Here is a 17,484-nt window from a genome sequence, read left to right as displayed (position 1 = left end):
ACAATGAGTACAGGCTAGTATTTTTACAAACAGTTGCAGTGTAGCTGCATAAATTAGATGTTGTCTTTACAGGATCAGGATAATCTACTGTGAAGTCAACACAGTTCCAAACAAACTGAATGTTCTCATTTACAGATGTGCATCAGCTGATACTTAGATGGTTCGCTGACTTAAGCCTGGCAATTACATATCATTTAGTTGCATACCACAAGGATTACAACAAATATTTTAACAACAACCGGATTAAAGGAATGATTATTGCTCCCTTGGTAGGCTAAAACAAAATTTGCACTGGTCATGCGTGTTATGACACAATAAATTTAAACACAGATTTCACAAGCCAAACTTTATTAATGCAAAAGCAACACAGTTAATAAAGAATCCAGATGTTGTGGATTTTGATGAAATCTTCATAGTTCTTACATATTCAAATAAAATAATTAAATCAGAGGGCAGTTTTATCCAACATCGAAAACATAATCACAGTTGTTGAAGAATAATTGTTCTGAGATCCACACAGCAGGCATTAGGATAAATTACCGACAACTTTACAATGTAGAATTTTACATCTTAAATGTAATTTTAAAACAATTCTTATGTTTTTAATATTTTGTCTTAGATTCTTAAAACAAACATGTATACAATAACATAAAGACACATTTAATTAAGTCCCTGAATATTTCACGCTTTGCACTGAAGTAGCAATATTTTCTAGGACTAAATCGTATAACATGACTTTTGGTGCTACATAGATCTATGCTGATTTATTGGGGCAAGTAAAACTGTGGACTATTCCTATGTGGTCTTCTCCAAATAAATCAATGGAGAATGCCATCCAGGTAGAAGCCCCTTCTCCTCTTGCCCCTGAGATCTGTGTAGTGCACTTAAGGGTAGAGCTAAGCAAACAGATTTCTTTCTTTGTATTTTTAACAGCATCTGAGAAAAATGAATTGCCTGACATATATAAAAAAGGTTAGTGATTCAACTATTTTAATTTTATTTAAAGTGCATTGCCTTCAAGAAAAAATGCTGAAAAAAACTCATTATTTGGAGGAACAAAAGGAGTCAAAAATACCACAGACATTTTTATCAGAATTATGTCACACATAAGTGACAAAATTGACAGTGTTTTTCTTCATTACAGTGTGGTACATGCTTGTAAACAAATGTGAAAAGACTTGACAAAATACATTTTCATGAAAACGATGTTGTTTTATTTTTGTGTAAGGACACTTCTTACATATGTAAGCAAGACACACTTAATACATTTTTTAAAATTCTGGATACTTTCTAGTAATCCTAGATATTTTGAAGCTTGTTTTAAATCACCCGTGACAAATTTCCTCAACAAACTGTCCCTCGTGTATAGCATTGGATTATTTTATGTATAAAGACTTTATGCCCAGTAGTTTTAACAGGGGCTTCTTCCAGTCTGCTTCCAGGCTTCATGAACTCCAACAATAGTCTCTTTCTTCACACATTTAAAATAGCCTTTGAAACCATGTTGTATTGGTGCCTATTGAAACCAAAGGATTGAGTCTCAGTTACTGTAAACAGACACAGATTTTTTTGTCATAATCTACTGGGTCATTCTGTTCCAGTCAAAATTACTATGGACACATTATGTCAGTATTCAAGATTTTTATAAACCCAGGAATATAGGTATTATCCAATAGATATAAAACGATAAATGATTATTTGTCTTCCATCTTTTCACATACATTCAATATACTTTAAATCTATAAATTTTCCACCTTCTGTACTCCATTGTGAACGCCACTGCTACTGTGTTGCCCAAATTGTGTACCATTCATGTTTTTTTACAATGTAACATTTAATAACTGAAGAGTAGATTTTCAGCCTCATTTATCAATGCTTTTCTGAATTCATCAGGACTTTATCCCTAACTGATGTAGAGTTGTTGTTGTGTGGGTACTTCAGTCAGAAATTTAACTGATGTGAAAAGGGCCTAACATATGGATAAACATCACATCACAATTTGTCACACTCAATCCAAGTTGTGGGATCACTTGCAGGAATGCTATTTTGTCCACCAAATTCACTGTCTGTCAAGAAAGATTCTGCAACATCTTCATCACAGTGTTTAACAGTTTCTTAAATGATTTCAAAGTTTTCATTTCTACTATTTTATTTGAAAGTCCATTCCTTGAATTAAAGAGGATGCTTTCCTTGTCTAATAACTTGACGGAGGAGCACATTGAGGTGAACCTTGGCTTTCCAAAACCATTTAACTGCCATTAATAGGCTGAATACAGAATTCCTGCCCTTCTGGATCAGGAGACTCCCTCTGAGAGTTGCCAGCCAGTCAGATGTCAGAAATGTCAACACTTTGGGACAGAGTTTACATCGGTGTATCTAGGATTTGGTCAGGTTAGAAATGGAGCCTGCCTGCTTCTTCCCACCCTGGGGTGAAAAGGGTGGTGTTTGGGAGGCCATGAGGGGATTGCAAACTGGTATATGAGTAGCCCTCCAACGGGTCCAGGAAAGAAATACTGGGCTGAATGTTTAGTGTGGGCTTCTTCTGCTGTCACTGAAGTCCTGACCATAGTCGATGAGGCCCTTAAATGGGCATTCCCCACCAGATGCCCTCAAATTGGTCCATTGATAGCTGGGCTGGCCAAAGCCAGCTCCACTAGTGAGATAAATGTAGTTGATGCATAGGTAGGAAGGTGAGCGGTGAGCAAGTACCTCCTGGATTTACTAAGTCTCACACCTTTAAACCAAAGGAAGTTAAGCATTAAATCCAGCCCTTTATTCTGATCACATTTTGTGAGAAGAACTTTGTGATAATATTAAATTTACTTTTTACTAACTTAAACCTGCGTTCCTTTCATGGACTTCCATAATTTACACGATAGTAATCTTCATGATTTAATCTTTCCATTTCTTGCCTGGCTATTTCACTGTCTGCGCTGTTTCTGATACGTGACTATCTCCTTTATGTCTTGGTGACAAAACTGGATGTAAATCAAGGTGCAGTATAACCTAAGCACTTAACAAGTTTAATCAAGATTTCCTCTTATTTGATTATGCAGTTAACATTCTGTAGGCTTTGTATTGGCTTATTTTACACTCATCTATATTAAATTTTATATGCTTTTGTTCTGCTTATATTCATATTTTGTTCAAAACATTCCGTAAATTCTGTGCTGCCACCTGCTCCTCTTAATACAGTATCAAATACAAACTGAACTAATTTGCATTTAATTTTTCAAACCAATCCTTTGAGATGAATTAGAAATATTAGTACTCCCAAATTGTGCTCTGGAGCATTTTACTCCAACCGATCTGAAAGCACCTTTGTTTTTGACTCTTCAGTCAATTTTGCCTCAATTCTGTACTTATCCAGAATTGAGAGATTGTACTGGTCAGAAAATGTTGAGCAGCCTGAGGTTCTTTTCTCTAGAAAAGAAATGACTGAAGGTTGAACTAATAGTGGTCTTAAAGATTTTAACGGTGTAGTAGAGTAAACATGGAGAAAATGTTTCAACCATTAGAGAGATGAAAACTTGGCAGAGAGTGGAGGATGGTATGGTGAGGAAGACAAGTGCAATCAGGAGCCATAAATAAAAGATAAATCTCTCATAAATCCAACAACTAATTCAGGAGAAACTTTGTTGACCAGAGAGTCATTAAAATGTGGAACATATCTCCACAAGATTAAATTAAAAACATAAATGTATTCAAGGGAAGGTAGATTAGGAAGGCTGAGGAAGTGCTGCACTGCTGCTATCTGTCAGTTCAGATGTTAACCCAAGGTCAACCTATGATTATATTCACTGGTTTGGAAAATGCAGCAACTTTACTTAGAACTTTAATATCACCTTCAAGCCACGATGCAGCCTTGTCATAATCACTCCAAGGAACTCTTGTTTGCTCAGACACCCATCTCCATCCACATCAAAAATCCTGAAGACAGTATCAAGAACATTATCTGATAATTCTTGCCCTGTTGCGACTTTCACAGCTCTCTTGAATTGTCCTAAATTTAACATGGAAAACATGCGTAACATTTAGACAAAGTTGTTCCAATATCAATAAAAGCATCAAGATATAAAATGTACTTCTCCTTGAACAAGTAATATATTGTTGCAAGTGCTACCATGGATTTATGTAGCATTTCTTATCTAGTTGAAGCATGTTAAATATATAAAAGGCAAAGTTTAATGTACTTAATTAATTCGGCACGATGTAGACTTTTCATCATTGCTCAACCAGTTAAAGTTGTAGCCCATTCAAGTTTAAATTCTGAACTATACCAAAGCTCCAGGAACGCAATGTCATTGTTGAAGGTCTAGGAGTGTTTGTATCTTATTATCTGGCATTTCTAGTAAAGTTTTACTTATCTGCAATGGGAGTGAGTATGTGGTATTACTTTGTTGGTTTTGCTTTTGTTGTCTGGTGCAAAATGAGTTGTTCTGGGAATTCCTCTTATCCTTCGGAAATTCAAAGATAAATAAAATGGCAAAGAAGTCATCAGAGAGAATTTGCATCCACCTAGGATGCATTGCAAAAATTCAAGTTGCAGAATCACCACCTAGCAACATGAGGCATGCTCAGAAAATGTGCAAATGCCACCTGTGCTTCACAAAGAAGGCTGTTTTATGGGCAAGACAGTGTCCATTGTACACCATGCTGCTGTATGCACAGGAAACTTAACCAGCTCACACATTTGTAATGCCTGGGTGTCATTACGTAACTACACAATGTGCAGACAGACTACTTCTCAAAGGCATGAAGATTGTGCCTGAAAGCTCGATTTGTGATCCTAATGAGTACAATGGCACATTCTCCAAGAGCAAGATAGCTTACACCTGACTGGTAAGGAAATGAAATTATGTTCACTTGAAGGGAAGTGTGCTGCTTGCAAACGTTTTTGTTTTGTAGTTAGCTCTTTAACATAAATATGCATAGCTTTAAATGAATTCTAGGATGTAAGTAGATAGTACACCATTGCTGGGAAAGAAAACTTGCCTTTGGTAATTCATATTAGGAAGTGCAGACGATCAAGCTTGCCAGAATAGAGACACTGTAAAGACATTTTTATCAAAACCAAAAGTGCAACAGTAATAAGAAGCGACAGGAAAGAAGTAAGTGACGGGAACACGAGGTATAGCTCTGAGTCCTCAATCAGAAGCAAATGCAACCCACACTTCTGTTTCATGTTTGTGGAAGTAGGGGTGGTTCTATCAGAGGAAGTTACAAGGAAGGTAGTCATTCATGCCATTCAAAAGCATCACAGGTCATTATTGGAATATGTCTGGCATGAGAATGAAGTTGGAGGCCACAGTTTACCGGTCAAGAGGAAAATTGTGAATGACTGAATTGCTCTTAATAACACTGTAAGTGAGCTTCTATACATTTATCATTACCCAGAACTCTGGTGCCCACTAATGATAGAAGGTACCACAAACAGACATGTTGGGGAAATATACAGGAGGTTACTGCTTCCATTATAAAATTTAAACAAAGGCCTTTCCTGGTTTAGGGATCATGCTCCGGAATCTATTTTCTACATTTGAAAATAAATCCACAATGTCAAGTGAGCGCAGATTTGGCTTTAATGGATTTTTTCAAATCAGATTTACATAAACAGACAGGACAAAACTGCTTGGAAAATATCTTCTATTATGTCTTCAGTTTTGCAACATGAACATGTTGTTTAGAGAAAAGTCATGTTGGATTTGTTACGAGACATGACCCAATTTATTTCTTATTCACTGTGGGATGTGAGTGTTGCTGGCTGGGCTAGCATTTGTTGCCTAGTTGCCCTTGAAAAATAGGCAATGAGCTTCTTTCTTGAACTGCTGCTGTCCGTATGTTTTGTTTGGAGATGACAGATAGTCTAAGAAACCCTACATCCACCAGGTGGGGTTTATACATCTGCCCAGTTTTGGGCAGTCATAATGTTCTTTAATATTAATGATATAAAATTTTATCCGGTGTTATTCCTGCTAATAACTGCTTAGCAATAATGGGTCCCCAGATGGTAGAAACCTTTGCCAAAGGTAGAATAAAGAAAAAGCAGGCAGGGGCTGAGCGCTACTCCATGAATAACGTAATGGTCCAACTCAGTGCAGTAGGAAGAGCACTGGCATGCAGGCCTGCAGAAGACTGCAATGTCATAAGAAATAGGAACACGAGTAGGCCTTTTGGCTCCTCGAGCCTGCTCTACCATTCAGTAGGATCACGGCTGGTGCAACATTTCTCACGTCCGCTTTCCTGCCCTTTCCCAGTAACTCTTGATTCCACTACCACCACCCTGCACTCTCCCATTCAAGAATCTATCTCAGCCTTAAATATACACCAGAATTCTGAACCCACAGCTCTCTGCGGCAAGGAGCTACAAAGGTTCATAACTCTCAGAGAAGAAATTCCTTCTCATCTCAGTCTTATATTGGCTACTCTTTTTCTGAAACTATGCCCTCTGGTCCTCGAGTCTCCCATGAGGGGAAACATTTACCTTGTCAAGCCCCTTAAGAATTCTATATGTTTCAATGAGATCACCTCTCATTCTTCTAAACTCCAGTGGGTAGAGCCCCAACCTGTTTAGCCTTTGCTCATAGACAATCCCTTCATACCGAGGATCATCCCAGTGAACCTTCTCTGAACTGCCTTCAATGAAATATTTCCTGAAATTAGGAGACCAAAACAGTCACAGTACTCCACATGTAGTTTCACCAGCACCTTGTACAGATGCAGTAGGACTTCCCTACTCTTATACTCCAATCCCCTTGAAATAAGGGCCAACATTCCATTAGGCTCCCTGATTACCTGCTGCTCCTTTGTGCTGGCTTTCTGTGTTTTGTGCACAAGTACCTCCAACTACCATTTGTGTTGCAGCTTACTGCAGTTTTTCTCCATGCCTTCACTCACCCAGTATTTGTTTTTATTTATTCATTGGATGTCAGCAGCCATGGCTTGGTCAGAATGTGTTGTCCTAGTTGCTCTCAAGAGGATGATGATGAGCTGTCCTCTTGAATTGCTGCAGTCTATTTTCTGTAAGTGCCCCCAAAATGCTGTTAGGGAGAGAGTTCCAGGATTTTGTTGCAGCAACACTGAAGGATTGGCAGTATATTTCCAAGTCAGGATAGTGAGTGGCTTGGTGGGGAGCTTGCAGGTGGTGGTGTCCTCATCTTCTGCCCTTGTCCTCCTAGTTGGAATTGGTCATGGATTTGGAAGGTGCTGTCTAAGGATTTTTGGCGAACTACTGCAGGGCATCTTGTAGATAATATACAATGCTGCTACTGAGTGTCCCTGGTGGAGGGAGTCAATATATGAGGAGGTGATGCCTATCACATGTTTTGCTTTGTCCTGGATGGTGTTAAGCTTCTTAAGTTTTGATGGAGCTGCACTCATTCGGGCAAGTGAGGAGTATTCCATCACACTCCTGACATGTGCCTAGTAGATGGTGAACATGTTTTGGGGAGTCGGGAGGTGAGGTCCTTACTGAAGGATTCCTAGCCTCTGACTTGCTCTTGTAGGCATAGGGTTTATAAGGCTAAGTCAGTCTCTGGTCAATCATTTACCCAGGTTGTTGATAGTGGGAGATTCAGCAATAGTAATGTCATTAAATGACCAGAGGCGATGGATAGATTCTTTCTTGTTGGGGTGATTATTGCCTAGCATTGTTGTGGTATAAATGTTACCTGCTCCTTTTCAGCCCAAGCAGAGATTTTGTATACAGGTCTTGCTGCATTCTGACATAGACTACTTCAGTATGTGCAGAGTCGTGACCATTGTGCCGACCATCATGCAAATATCAGTGTACATCCACACTTCTGACTTTATGATGGACAGAAGGTCATTGATAAAACAACTTAAGTGGTTAGGTCTCGGAAATTACCCTGAGGAACACCTGCAGTGATATTCTCTACAGTATCACAAACCTACACTTTCTTGGCTATTATGGTAGAATTGTCCGCTGACCAGTTTTGTCCAGGGCTACAGGCATAGAATGACTCATGAGGAAAGGTTTGGAGGACATTCAAGACAGAACGATGAAAGTAAATAGATTCACAGAATCACAAAAGTATTACAGTGCAGCCCATCGTGCCAACACCAGCTTTATTATCTATTACCAATGTCCTGCCTGTTACCCTTAACCCTGCACACCATTACTATCCAAAAAACATCCAATGCCCTTTTGAATGTCTAAATTGAACTGGACCCCACCACATTTCCAGGCAGTGTGTTTCATAGCCTAACAACTCACTGTGTGAGAAGGTTTTTCTTCACATCATCCTTACTCCATTTTCATAACACTTTAAATCTATGCCCTCTCGTTCTTGTTTCTTTTACAGAAGAAACAAAAATGGAAACAGCATCTCCCTACTTACTCTATCCAGCTTACTGATGATTTTGAAACCCTCTATCAAATCTCTTCTTGGGCTTCTCTCCAAGAGAACAGTCTAAATTTCTTCAATCTATCTTCTTCGCTGAAGTTTCTCCTACCTGGTACCATTCTGCTAGATCAATTCTGCACCCTCTCCAATGCATTTACATTTTTCCTATAATGTCGCTCCACAACAGTATAAAATACTCCAGCTGAGGTCTGTCAAATGTCTTGTACATGTTCAACATCACCTCCTCATTCTTGCACTCTATACCTCTATGAATAAAGCTGAGAATACTGTTTGCTTTATTTACTGCTTTCCCTGCCTGTCCAGCCCCCTTCAATGATCTGTGCACATATACACCCAGGTCGCTCTGTTCCTGTACCTCTTTATAATTGGGTCTCGGAAACTACCCTGAGGAACTCCTGCAGCAATGTCCTCCACAGTATCCACAAATTTATACTTACTTGGCCATTACGGTGGAATTAAACCCAATTTTGTGGTGTCTTTCAGTGTTTTTCTGACCAGGTGATGTGCATCACCTCACATTTTTCGACATTGAACCTCATCTGCCACATTTCTGCTTATTTCACCAACTTGTCAATATCCTTTTGGAGTTCCACATAGTTTACAATTCATTCAAGTTTTCAAGCCCTCCCTCCTGCATCAACTTTTCAGTCACACATTCATTTGCCTTATCCTTCTATTTCTGCAGTGGGTAAAATCAGCATGAATGATGAAAGCACTAGTTTAGATCTTATGTGACTTGAATAATCCAACTCCAATACATCCTATCATTTTGATGCTGTCGGATTAAAAAATACCTTCTTAGTCAAAATACCTTTCTGATTTCAGAATAATATATAATGTTGCACTATACATACCTATTCCAACAGGACGATTAGCTGCAGTGAACATATTCATGGTGAAAGCAAAATCTTCAAGATGATTCAGAAACTGACAAAATGCCCTGAATTCTTGAAAGGAAATGCTCTGGAACATAAATAAAAAGCAGTTACTATTTAAGGATAAGTTCTATGTGAAATGTATAGGAGCAAAGACAGCATTGAATAGTAATAGAGAGATTGAAAGAGAGAAAGAACAAGAAAAAGAATATGAGAGAGACAGATTGACGTTCTTGGATTATGGAACTGGAAATTCGCTGTAACTGCATTCTGGTCTACATTGAGTTATATACATGCTCAGTCACAGAATTGGGGGATTTTGGTGCTAAAATTGGCCTTAATACCACTACATTAGGCAGGGAAATAAAAATCTGCCAATACTCCTAATGCTCCCTAAATGGCCCATGCTGGATGTGCAAGTGTATAAATGTTGAGTAAGGGAACGACTGGGATCTGAACTAATATCCCCTGAGATTGCTTACTCTGCTGAGATGGCTTACTCTGCTGAGATTCACCAGCTAGGTTAACAAATAGACAATGCCTGTTCAGCTATCTCACTTTTGTATCCATATCTCAATAAGAACCCAATAACATCAGAAATGGAAACATAGCAGTCAAGTGGTGGGGGGGGGGGTGGGGGGGGGGGGTGGAGGGGGAGAGAGAGAGAAAGAGAAAGAGAGAGAGAGATGAGTGGGAGGTGGCAAGAGTCAGAGAGGACCAGGTGACGGCGACACAGAATGAAAATTGGAAGTAAAACTGATTAATTTTTAAAATTCCAGATAAGAGCAGGAAGCAGCATTGAAGACATCATTGATGTATTGAACAGTTTACTGTGGGTGAAGGCCTTGTGTAGAACTGGAATAAGGAATATTCCATATACTCCACAAAGAGACAAGCATACCTGGGGGCCATGCAGTTATCCAAAGTCATACCTTTGACTTGGAGAAAGTGAGATGAGTTAAAGGGGAAGTTGTTCAAAGTGAAATCGAGAGGGTGGTGGTGGATGGAGACTGTGCAGGCTTCTTTTCAATGAAGATGCAGACAGCCTTCAGACCCTCCTGATGGGTGACGGATGTGTAGAGAGATTACATATCCATGGTGTAGAGGTGGTGGCCAGGGTCAGAAAAATTATAGAATCGACCCAAAGTATCAGGACACCCATGAATGTAAGTGAGGAGGGACTGAACAAGTGGGAGAAAAAGAAGTCAAGCTGGTTTTTGCAAAGAACTAAAATCAAGAATATTAAGGTTGTACAGGATGTTGGTGAGGCCACTTTTGGAGTACTGTGTATAGTTCTGGTTGCCCTGCTCTATGAAGGATATTATTAAATTGGAGAGGGTTCAGAAATGATTTACCAGGATGTTGCCAGGAATGGAGAGTTTGCGTTAAACGACAGGCTGGATAGGCTGGGATCTTTTTCACTGGAGCATAGGAGGTTGAGGGGTGATCTTAGAGAGGTTTATAAAATCATGAGGGGCACAGATAAGGTGAATAGCAAAGGTCTTTTCCTTGGGGTTGGTGAGCTCAAAGTTAGGGGGAATATTTTTAAGGGGAGAGGAGAAAAATTTAAAAGGAATCTGAGGGGCAACTTTTTCACACTGATGGTGGTTTGGGTGTGGAATGAACTGCCAGAAGAAATGGTAGATGCAGGTACAGTTACAACATTTAAAGACATTTGGATAGGTACATGAATAACAAAGGTTTATTGGGATATGAGCCAAATGCAGGCAAGTGGGATTGGTTCAGTTTGGGTTGGCATGGATGAGTTGGACAGAAGGGTCTGTTTCAGTGCTGTATGACTCTCTATCAGGGAAGGTGGCAAGAGGCAAAAACAAAATTATTTGCTGGATTTTGCTTTATCTGTGAAAATTACAAAGTAACTACTCATGCCACAATGAATATCTTCTCAATTCTCCAGAGTGACCGTCTAGCATCATGAAACTCTTCTAGCAGCAGTTTTTTTGTAAGTAAGTCATGGAATAATAAGGAAATGGAAAAATAGGATTGGAATTCAAGACAGAGGGAGGCAGAAAGCAGGAAACTATTGACCAAGCTATAACACCAGGCTAATGTTCTAGGAACATGGGTTCAAATCTCACTGTGGCAGATGGTGAAACTTGAATTCGAAATGAAATCAGGAATAAAAAGCTCCCCTAATGGCAACTATAACTACTGTTGATTATTATAAAAATCCATCTGTCTCATTAATGTCCTTTAGGGAAGGAAATCTACCATCCTTACCTGGTCTGGGCTACATGTGACTCCAAACCCACAGCAATATGATTGACTCTTATTTGCCTACAGAGCAATTAGGGATAGGCAATAAATGCTGATCTAATTCCCACAATGAATAAATAAAATATCAAGGAGATTATAGCAAGATACTTAAAAAAAAATCAAGATTTAACCAGGCAGAGCCAACATGGCTTTGTGAAAGGAAATTCATGTTTAATTTTTCTATTAGTTTTTTTTGATAGGTAGAGGGTGCCAAGTCAAAGTTGTTGCACAACATTAGAATACATGATGTAGAGGTAACAAATTGTCACAGATAAAGGATTGGTTAGCTAACAGGAAGCAGTGTAGAGACAAATGAGTCTATGCCACTAATGGAGTGCCCTGGAGGATGTTTCCTCTGTGGGGGAGACTAAAGCTAGGGGACTTCAAGAATAGGAGATATTCCTTTTTAATCAGAGATCAGGAGAAATATTTTCCCTCATTAAGAACATGGCATTCTCTTCCCTGGAAGGTACTAATGGCTGGGTCTTTAAACTTATTTGAGACTCAGTTCAATTTTTGATGGACAAGAGAGTCAAGGGTTATGGGTGCAGGCAGGAAATGAGACCACAATCAGATTAACCACGATCAAATGGTATAGTGGAGAAGGGGAGGCTGTGCATGTGCAGCTGCTCTGATGTTCTCCACGTGGTGATCGCGTCAGTATTTTGATCATGGCATTGACTTCTGATTCTGGAAGTTGTTGCCACGCATGGGCCTCGGACGCTGGCACAGCCAATAGTAAAATAATGGAAATGCTGTTCATAGGCTAAATGGTCTACCCCTGCCCTTAAGTCTTATATTCACATTGCTGATTGTTGGAAAAATTCATCTGGTTCACTAATGTCTTCTAGTAAGGAAATCTGCCATCCTTACCTGGTCTGGACAACATGTGACCCCAGACTCACAGCAGTGTAGATGACTCTCAACTGCCCTCTAGGCACTTAGGGATGTGCATTAAATTCTGGCCTGACCAGTGATGTTGACATTCCGTGAATGAATTATTGAAAAAACCTGAATGTTTCCTTCCATGAAATCTGAATAATATCCTAAATTTTATTTTGAGACATTGTATGAAGAAAATAATTGATAACTATATGTCTGCTGTGTTTACAAAACTCCTGTTGTAAAAATGTTAATTTCTCTTAACTAGTAATGTTACCAGCTCCTGCGACAAAGTAGGTTATTTAAAATTACATATATTAGCATTTTCTTTAGATATTAATTCAGATTGCTGGAAATGGTATATGTAAATGCTGCCATTTAGACAACTAACCAGCTTGGGAGACTAACAATATTAGGTAAATGCTAACCTCTCCTGGGGGTAATTTCCTCACTTTCTTCCAGTAAATATCACGGTTTTGCTCTTCAGTGAAATGGAGCAGCCATGCTGCAAACTCCTCTCTTCTCATGGTTTTCATGCCTCGAGAGAATTCTGTAAATTCAATCTCTTGCACTTCTATTTGCAAGTCTTCCATAAATCTAAAAAAGGGACACATCAGAGATCAAAGTTGTTAAAAAGTCAAAGTCCAGCCCAAGAGTCCATTTGAAGCCATTTGTTACTTCAACGAAAGTACTTCAAATTTTGACTTTGTGCTTCAAAATCTGAAAATCAGGCATTTTTAAAAAAAATCATCCATGGGATGCAGATTTTTTAAATTCACTGATGAGATGTGGCGCAACTGACTAGGCTAGCATTTATTGTCTCTTCATAATTGCTCTCAAGATGATGGCTTCTTCAACTACTGCAACTAACTTGCTATAGGTAGACCCACCTGATTTAGGTCATGTTACTAATACTGCTCCAACTTTTAGAGAGTCTGACATAAATGTAGTTACATAGTCCATGTGATCTCATGGTTCCTCTTTGCCGACCATCTGATGTTACAGATGTCCTCTGAAAAAGCTGAAAGGATTCTGTTATGTCAAAGTTCATACTGAGGTGACCTCTCCTACTGCAGGGAAAGCTGGCACTGTTTCAGATATTTTTTGCCTCAGATAGTAAAATGAAACATTGTGAAAATAAGTCTGTTCTGATATGTTCAGATGCATTCTGGGGCTGAACATTCAGAAATGCCTGGAGTGTGGACTTAATGTATTTATGTCTGTAGCTCTTCACGAACTGGAGCTTTGAAGCATTTGCTGCGATTTTCACAAAATGTGTCATCTATGTCAAAATGAACACTGTTGTAAAAGTTGAAATGTAAAATTCATATTGTGAAAGGAAATTGTTCATTTAAATATCCTTATTAAAGAATGCTATCAACTGAACTATGTTTAATTACAAAAGTCTGGAAAACATTCAATGATGGAGAATAAAAGATTAAGCATGTAAATAGATAATAAAAAAATAAATTAGTAAGGAATGGGTACTATACTATACAGTACACTATTAAACTGTTTCAATGAACTCAGGGCTAAATGTACCATCACGTAATGTTGTCATGGAATGGTCAGAGTTTGTATTTTGCTTTTTATCTCAGTGTAAGCTGATTCTGTTCTATTCATCATTAGTTAACAAAACATTTCCAACAACTGACAGAATATGATGTGAAAGTGCTGGTGTTGGATTGGAGTGTACAAAGTTAGAAGTCACACGATACCAAGTGAAGTCCTGATGAAGGAGACGTGCTTTGAAAGCTTGTGATTTCAAATAAACCTGTTGGACTATAGCCTGGTGTCATGTGACTTATGAATCTGACAGAATAGGCTGCCATCTAGCAGAATAAATGCAAATTGGTCTGAAGCATATTTGAGGTAGATTCTCCTTTATCAAGACTTTTATATATTGCCTTTTATATGGAAAAGGTCAATTTTGTGAGACCAGTGCTTACTGAGCAGCAAGAAGGTAATACAGGAAATTAACAAAGGCACAATCAAAGACACATTTTGAGGAAGCTTTTGAAGAAGTAAGTAGTAAAGTGGATGATTCAGGAAATAAATTGCAGCATATAAGAGCATGTTGGTTAAAAGCCTTGCTGTCAATGGTGCCCAGAGGGATTAGAAGGATTTGGTAGCAGCATGGTGCAAGCATCTTCTGTATACAAATCTAAATGACAAGGTTAGTAAATTGCTTAAATGATCTTCTCTGGTTTCTGTTATCTTGCTTCTTGCAATGCCTTTTGCCTCACTTTCATTTACACTACATTACACATCTTACAATATTGTTTTCATTTAGCAATTTGTATGATATTTTAGCATTTCTTACATTCCAGCCTGTCTAAAGTTGATTCAAAATCATTCAAAATTCTGTAAGTCAATGTTCTTACTTGGACCAAATCCCATTTAACTGTCACCCATACATGCTGACAGAGCATACATGCTGACAGAGACTGGTTTCCCATTAAACAATACTTTGATTTTAAAACTTTTATTCTTGTCTTCAAATCATTTTATGACCTTGCTTCTCCCTATCTCTCTTCAGCTTCACATCTCTCCAAGATCTTTTCACTTTGCTAATTCTGGCTTCTTGAACACTTTTGATTTTAATTGAAACATTATTGGTGCCTGTGCCTTCAGCTGCCAAAGCCCCAAGTTCTAGAATTCCCTTTCTCGCTGTGCACTTGCCTTGTTGACTTATAAAGATGCAGAGAGCTCAGGAAACCTGCCTTCCTGTTATTAAAACCAGAATACAGAGTTAACTTCAAATCTATTTATCTGTTTGCATATTGTAATGATTTTCTTGAATGTTTCACAGGAAGTCTATGTTCTGCTGCATATCATGTTAATATAATCTGGAATTGGCAGAATCATGTCAGGGTCCTGACCTGATGCCACTTATGGGGATTTAATCCTCTACCTATACCTGAGCCTGCCTCTCCGTATTAGTGACAAACCTAAAGCCTGCCTAAAGTGACAAACTTTAAATTGATCATTCTTAATTCTCTGAGATCAGGAAGCAGTGACAATGACTGAATGTTTCCATTTTTTTGATTAAGTGTTATTTTCAGTTTCCCATCATGGCTGACAGCGACTTTGCTCATGCAGTCTTCCATCTCATTAATTATGAATTATAGCATTTTTCTCATGCACTCATGCTGCAGCAGAAGCAGAATTGTTCATTGCTGTAAGCCAGCAACTGGCCTTCTTACTCTGCTGCTCGATCATTTCAGGAACGGATATGTCCCAGAAAGAAGAGGTGGTACATTTTTTCAGCGAGAGACATGGAGGTGTTGGAGAAGGTACTGGATGATAAAGACCATCCTCTTTCGTGTGAACTGGCAAAGGAGGCTACAGCACCAGTTCCAATCAACCTTGACACAGATAACAGCCAAGGTCAGTGCTACTTCAGGTATTAAAAGAAATGCCCAGAGGTGGTAGAAGGTTAATGATCTTTTGTACTCTGCAAAGGTGAGTCCCACAATCCTCTCTGCTTCCTCATACTCACTCTAACTCTGCCACTGCACAGTAAGATCGCTAAGGCTAGTGGTCTACAGGTTTCACCATTGCATGAGGCAGCTCCAATTTTTGGCTTTTACCCATCTCATAGCCCTAAACTACTAATGTTTCCTACCCTCAGTGCTTTCTACTCATTCACTTGAGACACCTCACCACCTCTGCTGCTCCTGCACAACCATGAACAGCTTTTCCATCCACTTTTTATCTCACTCAATGCTTCCTTCCATCTAATTGCAGCAGAAAATGTTACATGAGTGGAGATGAGCCACAGTACAGCTTACATTTGGCTCTTCAACCTCATGAGGAGAAGATCCTTGAGATGGCTGCAGAGGATCGAGACTGCTCATGAGAACACCAAAACATACACGCCAAGGTGACCCAGTAAACTTTGTTGTTCTGTGCTAGACAATTCTCCCATTATCACCACTGTTAACTTATTCTTAAGATGCTTAAGCTACCATCCCTATGGTACAACCAATGACTCTTCTTTTCTCATTCAGGCTGGATATATCTGTCATCCTGAACAGTTCTGTCCCTTAGCACTTCCTCCACTTCTGAGGAAGAAGCCATAAATTCCTCAGAAGATGCACCAGCAACATTTTCTCCTGCACCCTCCATCAGCTCAAAGATTTTCACCTTGGTTGCTTTTAATCTGGATAAAATTCAGGAAAAAAAGCACTGGCACAACCCAAAAAGCAAACCAAACACTGGCAAAATTCCACAGGTGTTTGGAGAAGAAACACCTCAGTGTGTTGGTGTTCAGAGGACTGTCAGACACCAGATACTTGCTGAGCCCCAGATAAAAGATAATTGCATAGTGTTGGCCGTTAATAGCTGTACAATGCATGAACAGTCAAAGGCAGATTTGTCAGAGGCATTTGGTAAACTAAGTCCACTGTTTTCAGCAGTATGCTGGCTCCAACATGAGTGCATTTGGCTGTCTCCATGGAGAGGTTTGCAGCAGCCATAGAAAGCCAGTACTGTAGAACACTGGCTGCCAAAATGCACGCAGGCTAACACTCTATCACTCACGTCACTGTTGCTCAGCATCAATGGCAAGATGAGAGGTTGGGTGCAAGGGACCTCAATCTCACTTCATTGAGACCAAAGATAATGTAAATACCTTGTAACAGGGCCTCGTCCACAATTATGCTCTGCACTTACTGCCCAGAGGGTGACCATTCATGAACATACACTTCTCTGGAGGGAAAGATTGCTTATGTGATTTAACAAGGGAGTGCCTACTCATTCAAGAATGGGAGATGACCAATGCTCAATTACCATTCAAAGCAACCTCAGTGCAAATGTATATACCTTGTTCCTGCAGACCGAATAAAAAAGCTACTTCACCCACTGTGAATGTATTAACAGCTGCATTTCTTCCTTATTGTGCAGTTGACATTGAAAGTGACATTCTAACCAGTTCATGCTCCTGTGAAGTGGTTCTAGGCTCCACCTGACAGTCAAGAGGTTCTCCACTCCCTCATGTCTGTTTTGTGTTGCTATCCCAGTCACCTCATCACCTTTCAAGCTTCCCATGTTACCATCAA

General features: G+C 39.2%; 1 protein-coding gene across 1 annotated transcript in view; it reads right to left on the bottom strand.

Annotated features, from left to right (window-relative positions):
• Positions 1-331: 331 nt before the first annotated feature.
• micu2 (mitochondrial calcium uptake 2) overlaps positions 332-17,484 on the bottom strand; it is a 413,733-nt gene continuing 396,580 nt past the window's right edge. Inside the window, exons 10-13 of the mRNA XM_048597612.1 lie at positions 12,850-13,018; positions 9,242-9,350; positions 3,846-4,003; positions 332-1,516 (exon numbers count right to left, since the gene is read on the bottom strand). Coding sequence (XP_048453569.1) covers positions 1,412-1,516; positions 3,846-4,003; positions 9,242-9,350; positions 12,850-13,018 — 541 coding nt within the window. The 3' untranslated portion in view covers positions 332-1,411. The remainder of the gene's footprint in view (positions 1,517-3,845; positions 4,004-9,241; positions 9,351-12,849; positions 13,019-17,484) is intronic.

This window comes from Rhincodon typus, chromosome 6 (assembly GCF_021869965.1).
Source record: "Rhincodon typus isolate 14 chromosome 6, sRhiTyp1.1, whole genome shotgun sequence".
Taxonomy (NCBI): Eukaryota; Metazoa; Chordata; class Chondrichthyes; order Orectolobiformes; family Rhincodontidae; genus Rhincodon; species Rhincodon typus.
Note: the sequence above shows the minus strand (reverse complement) of the source record. Positions and strands in the feature narration are given on the sequence as shown.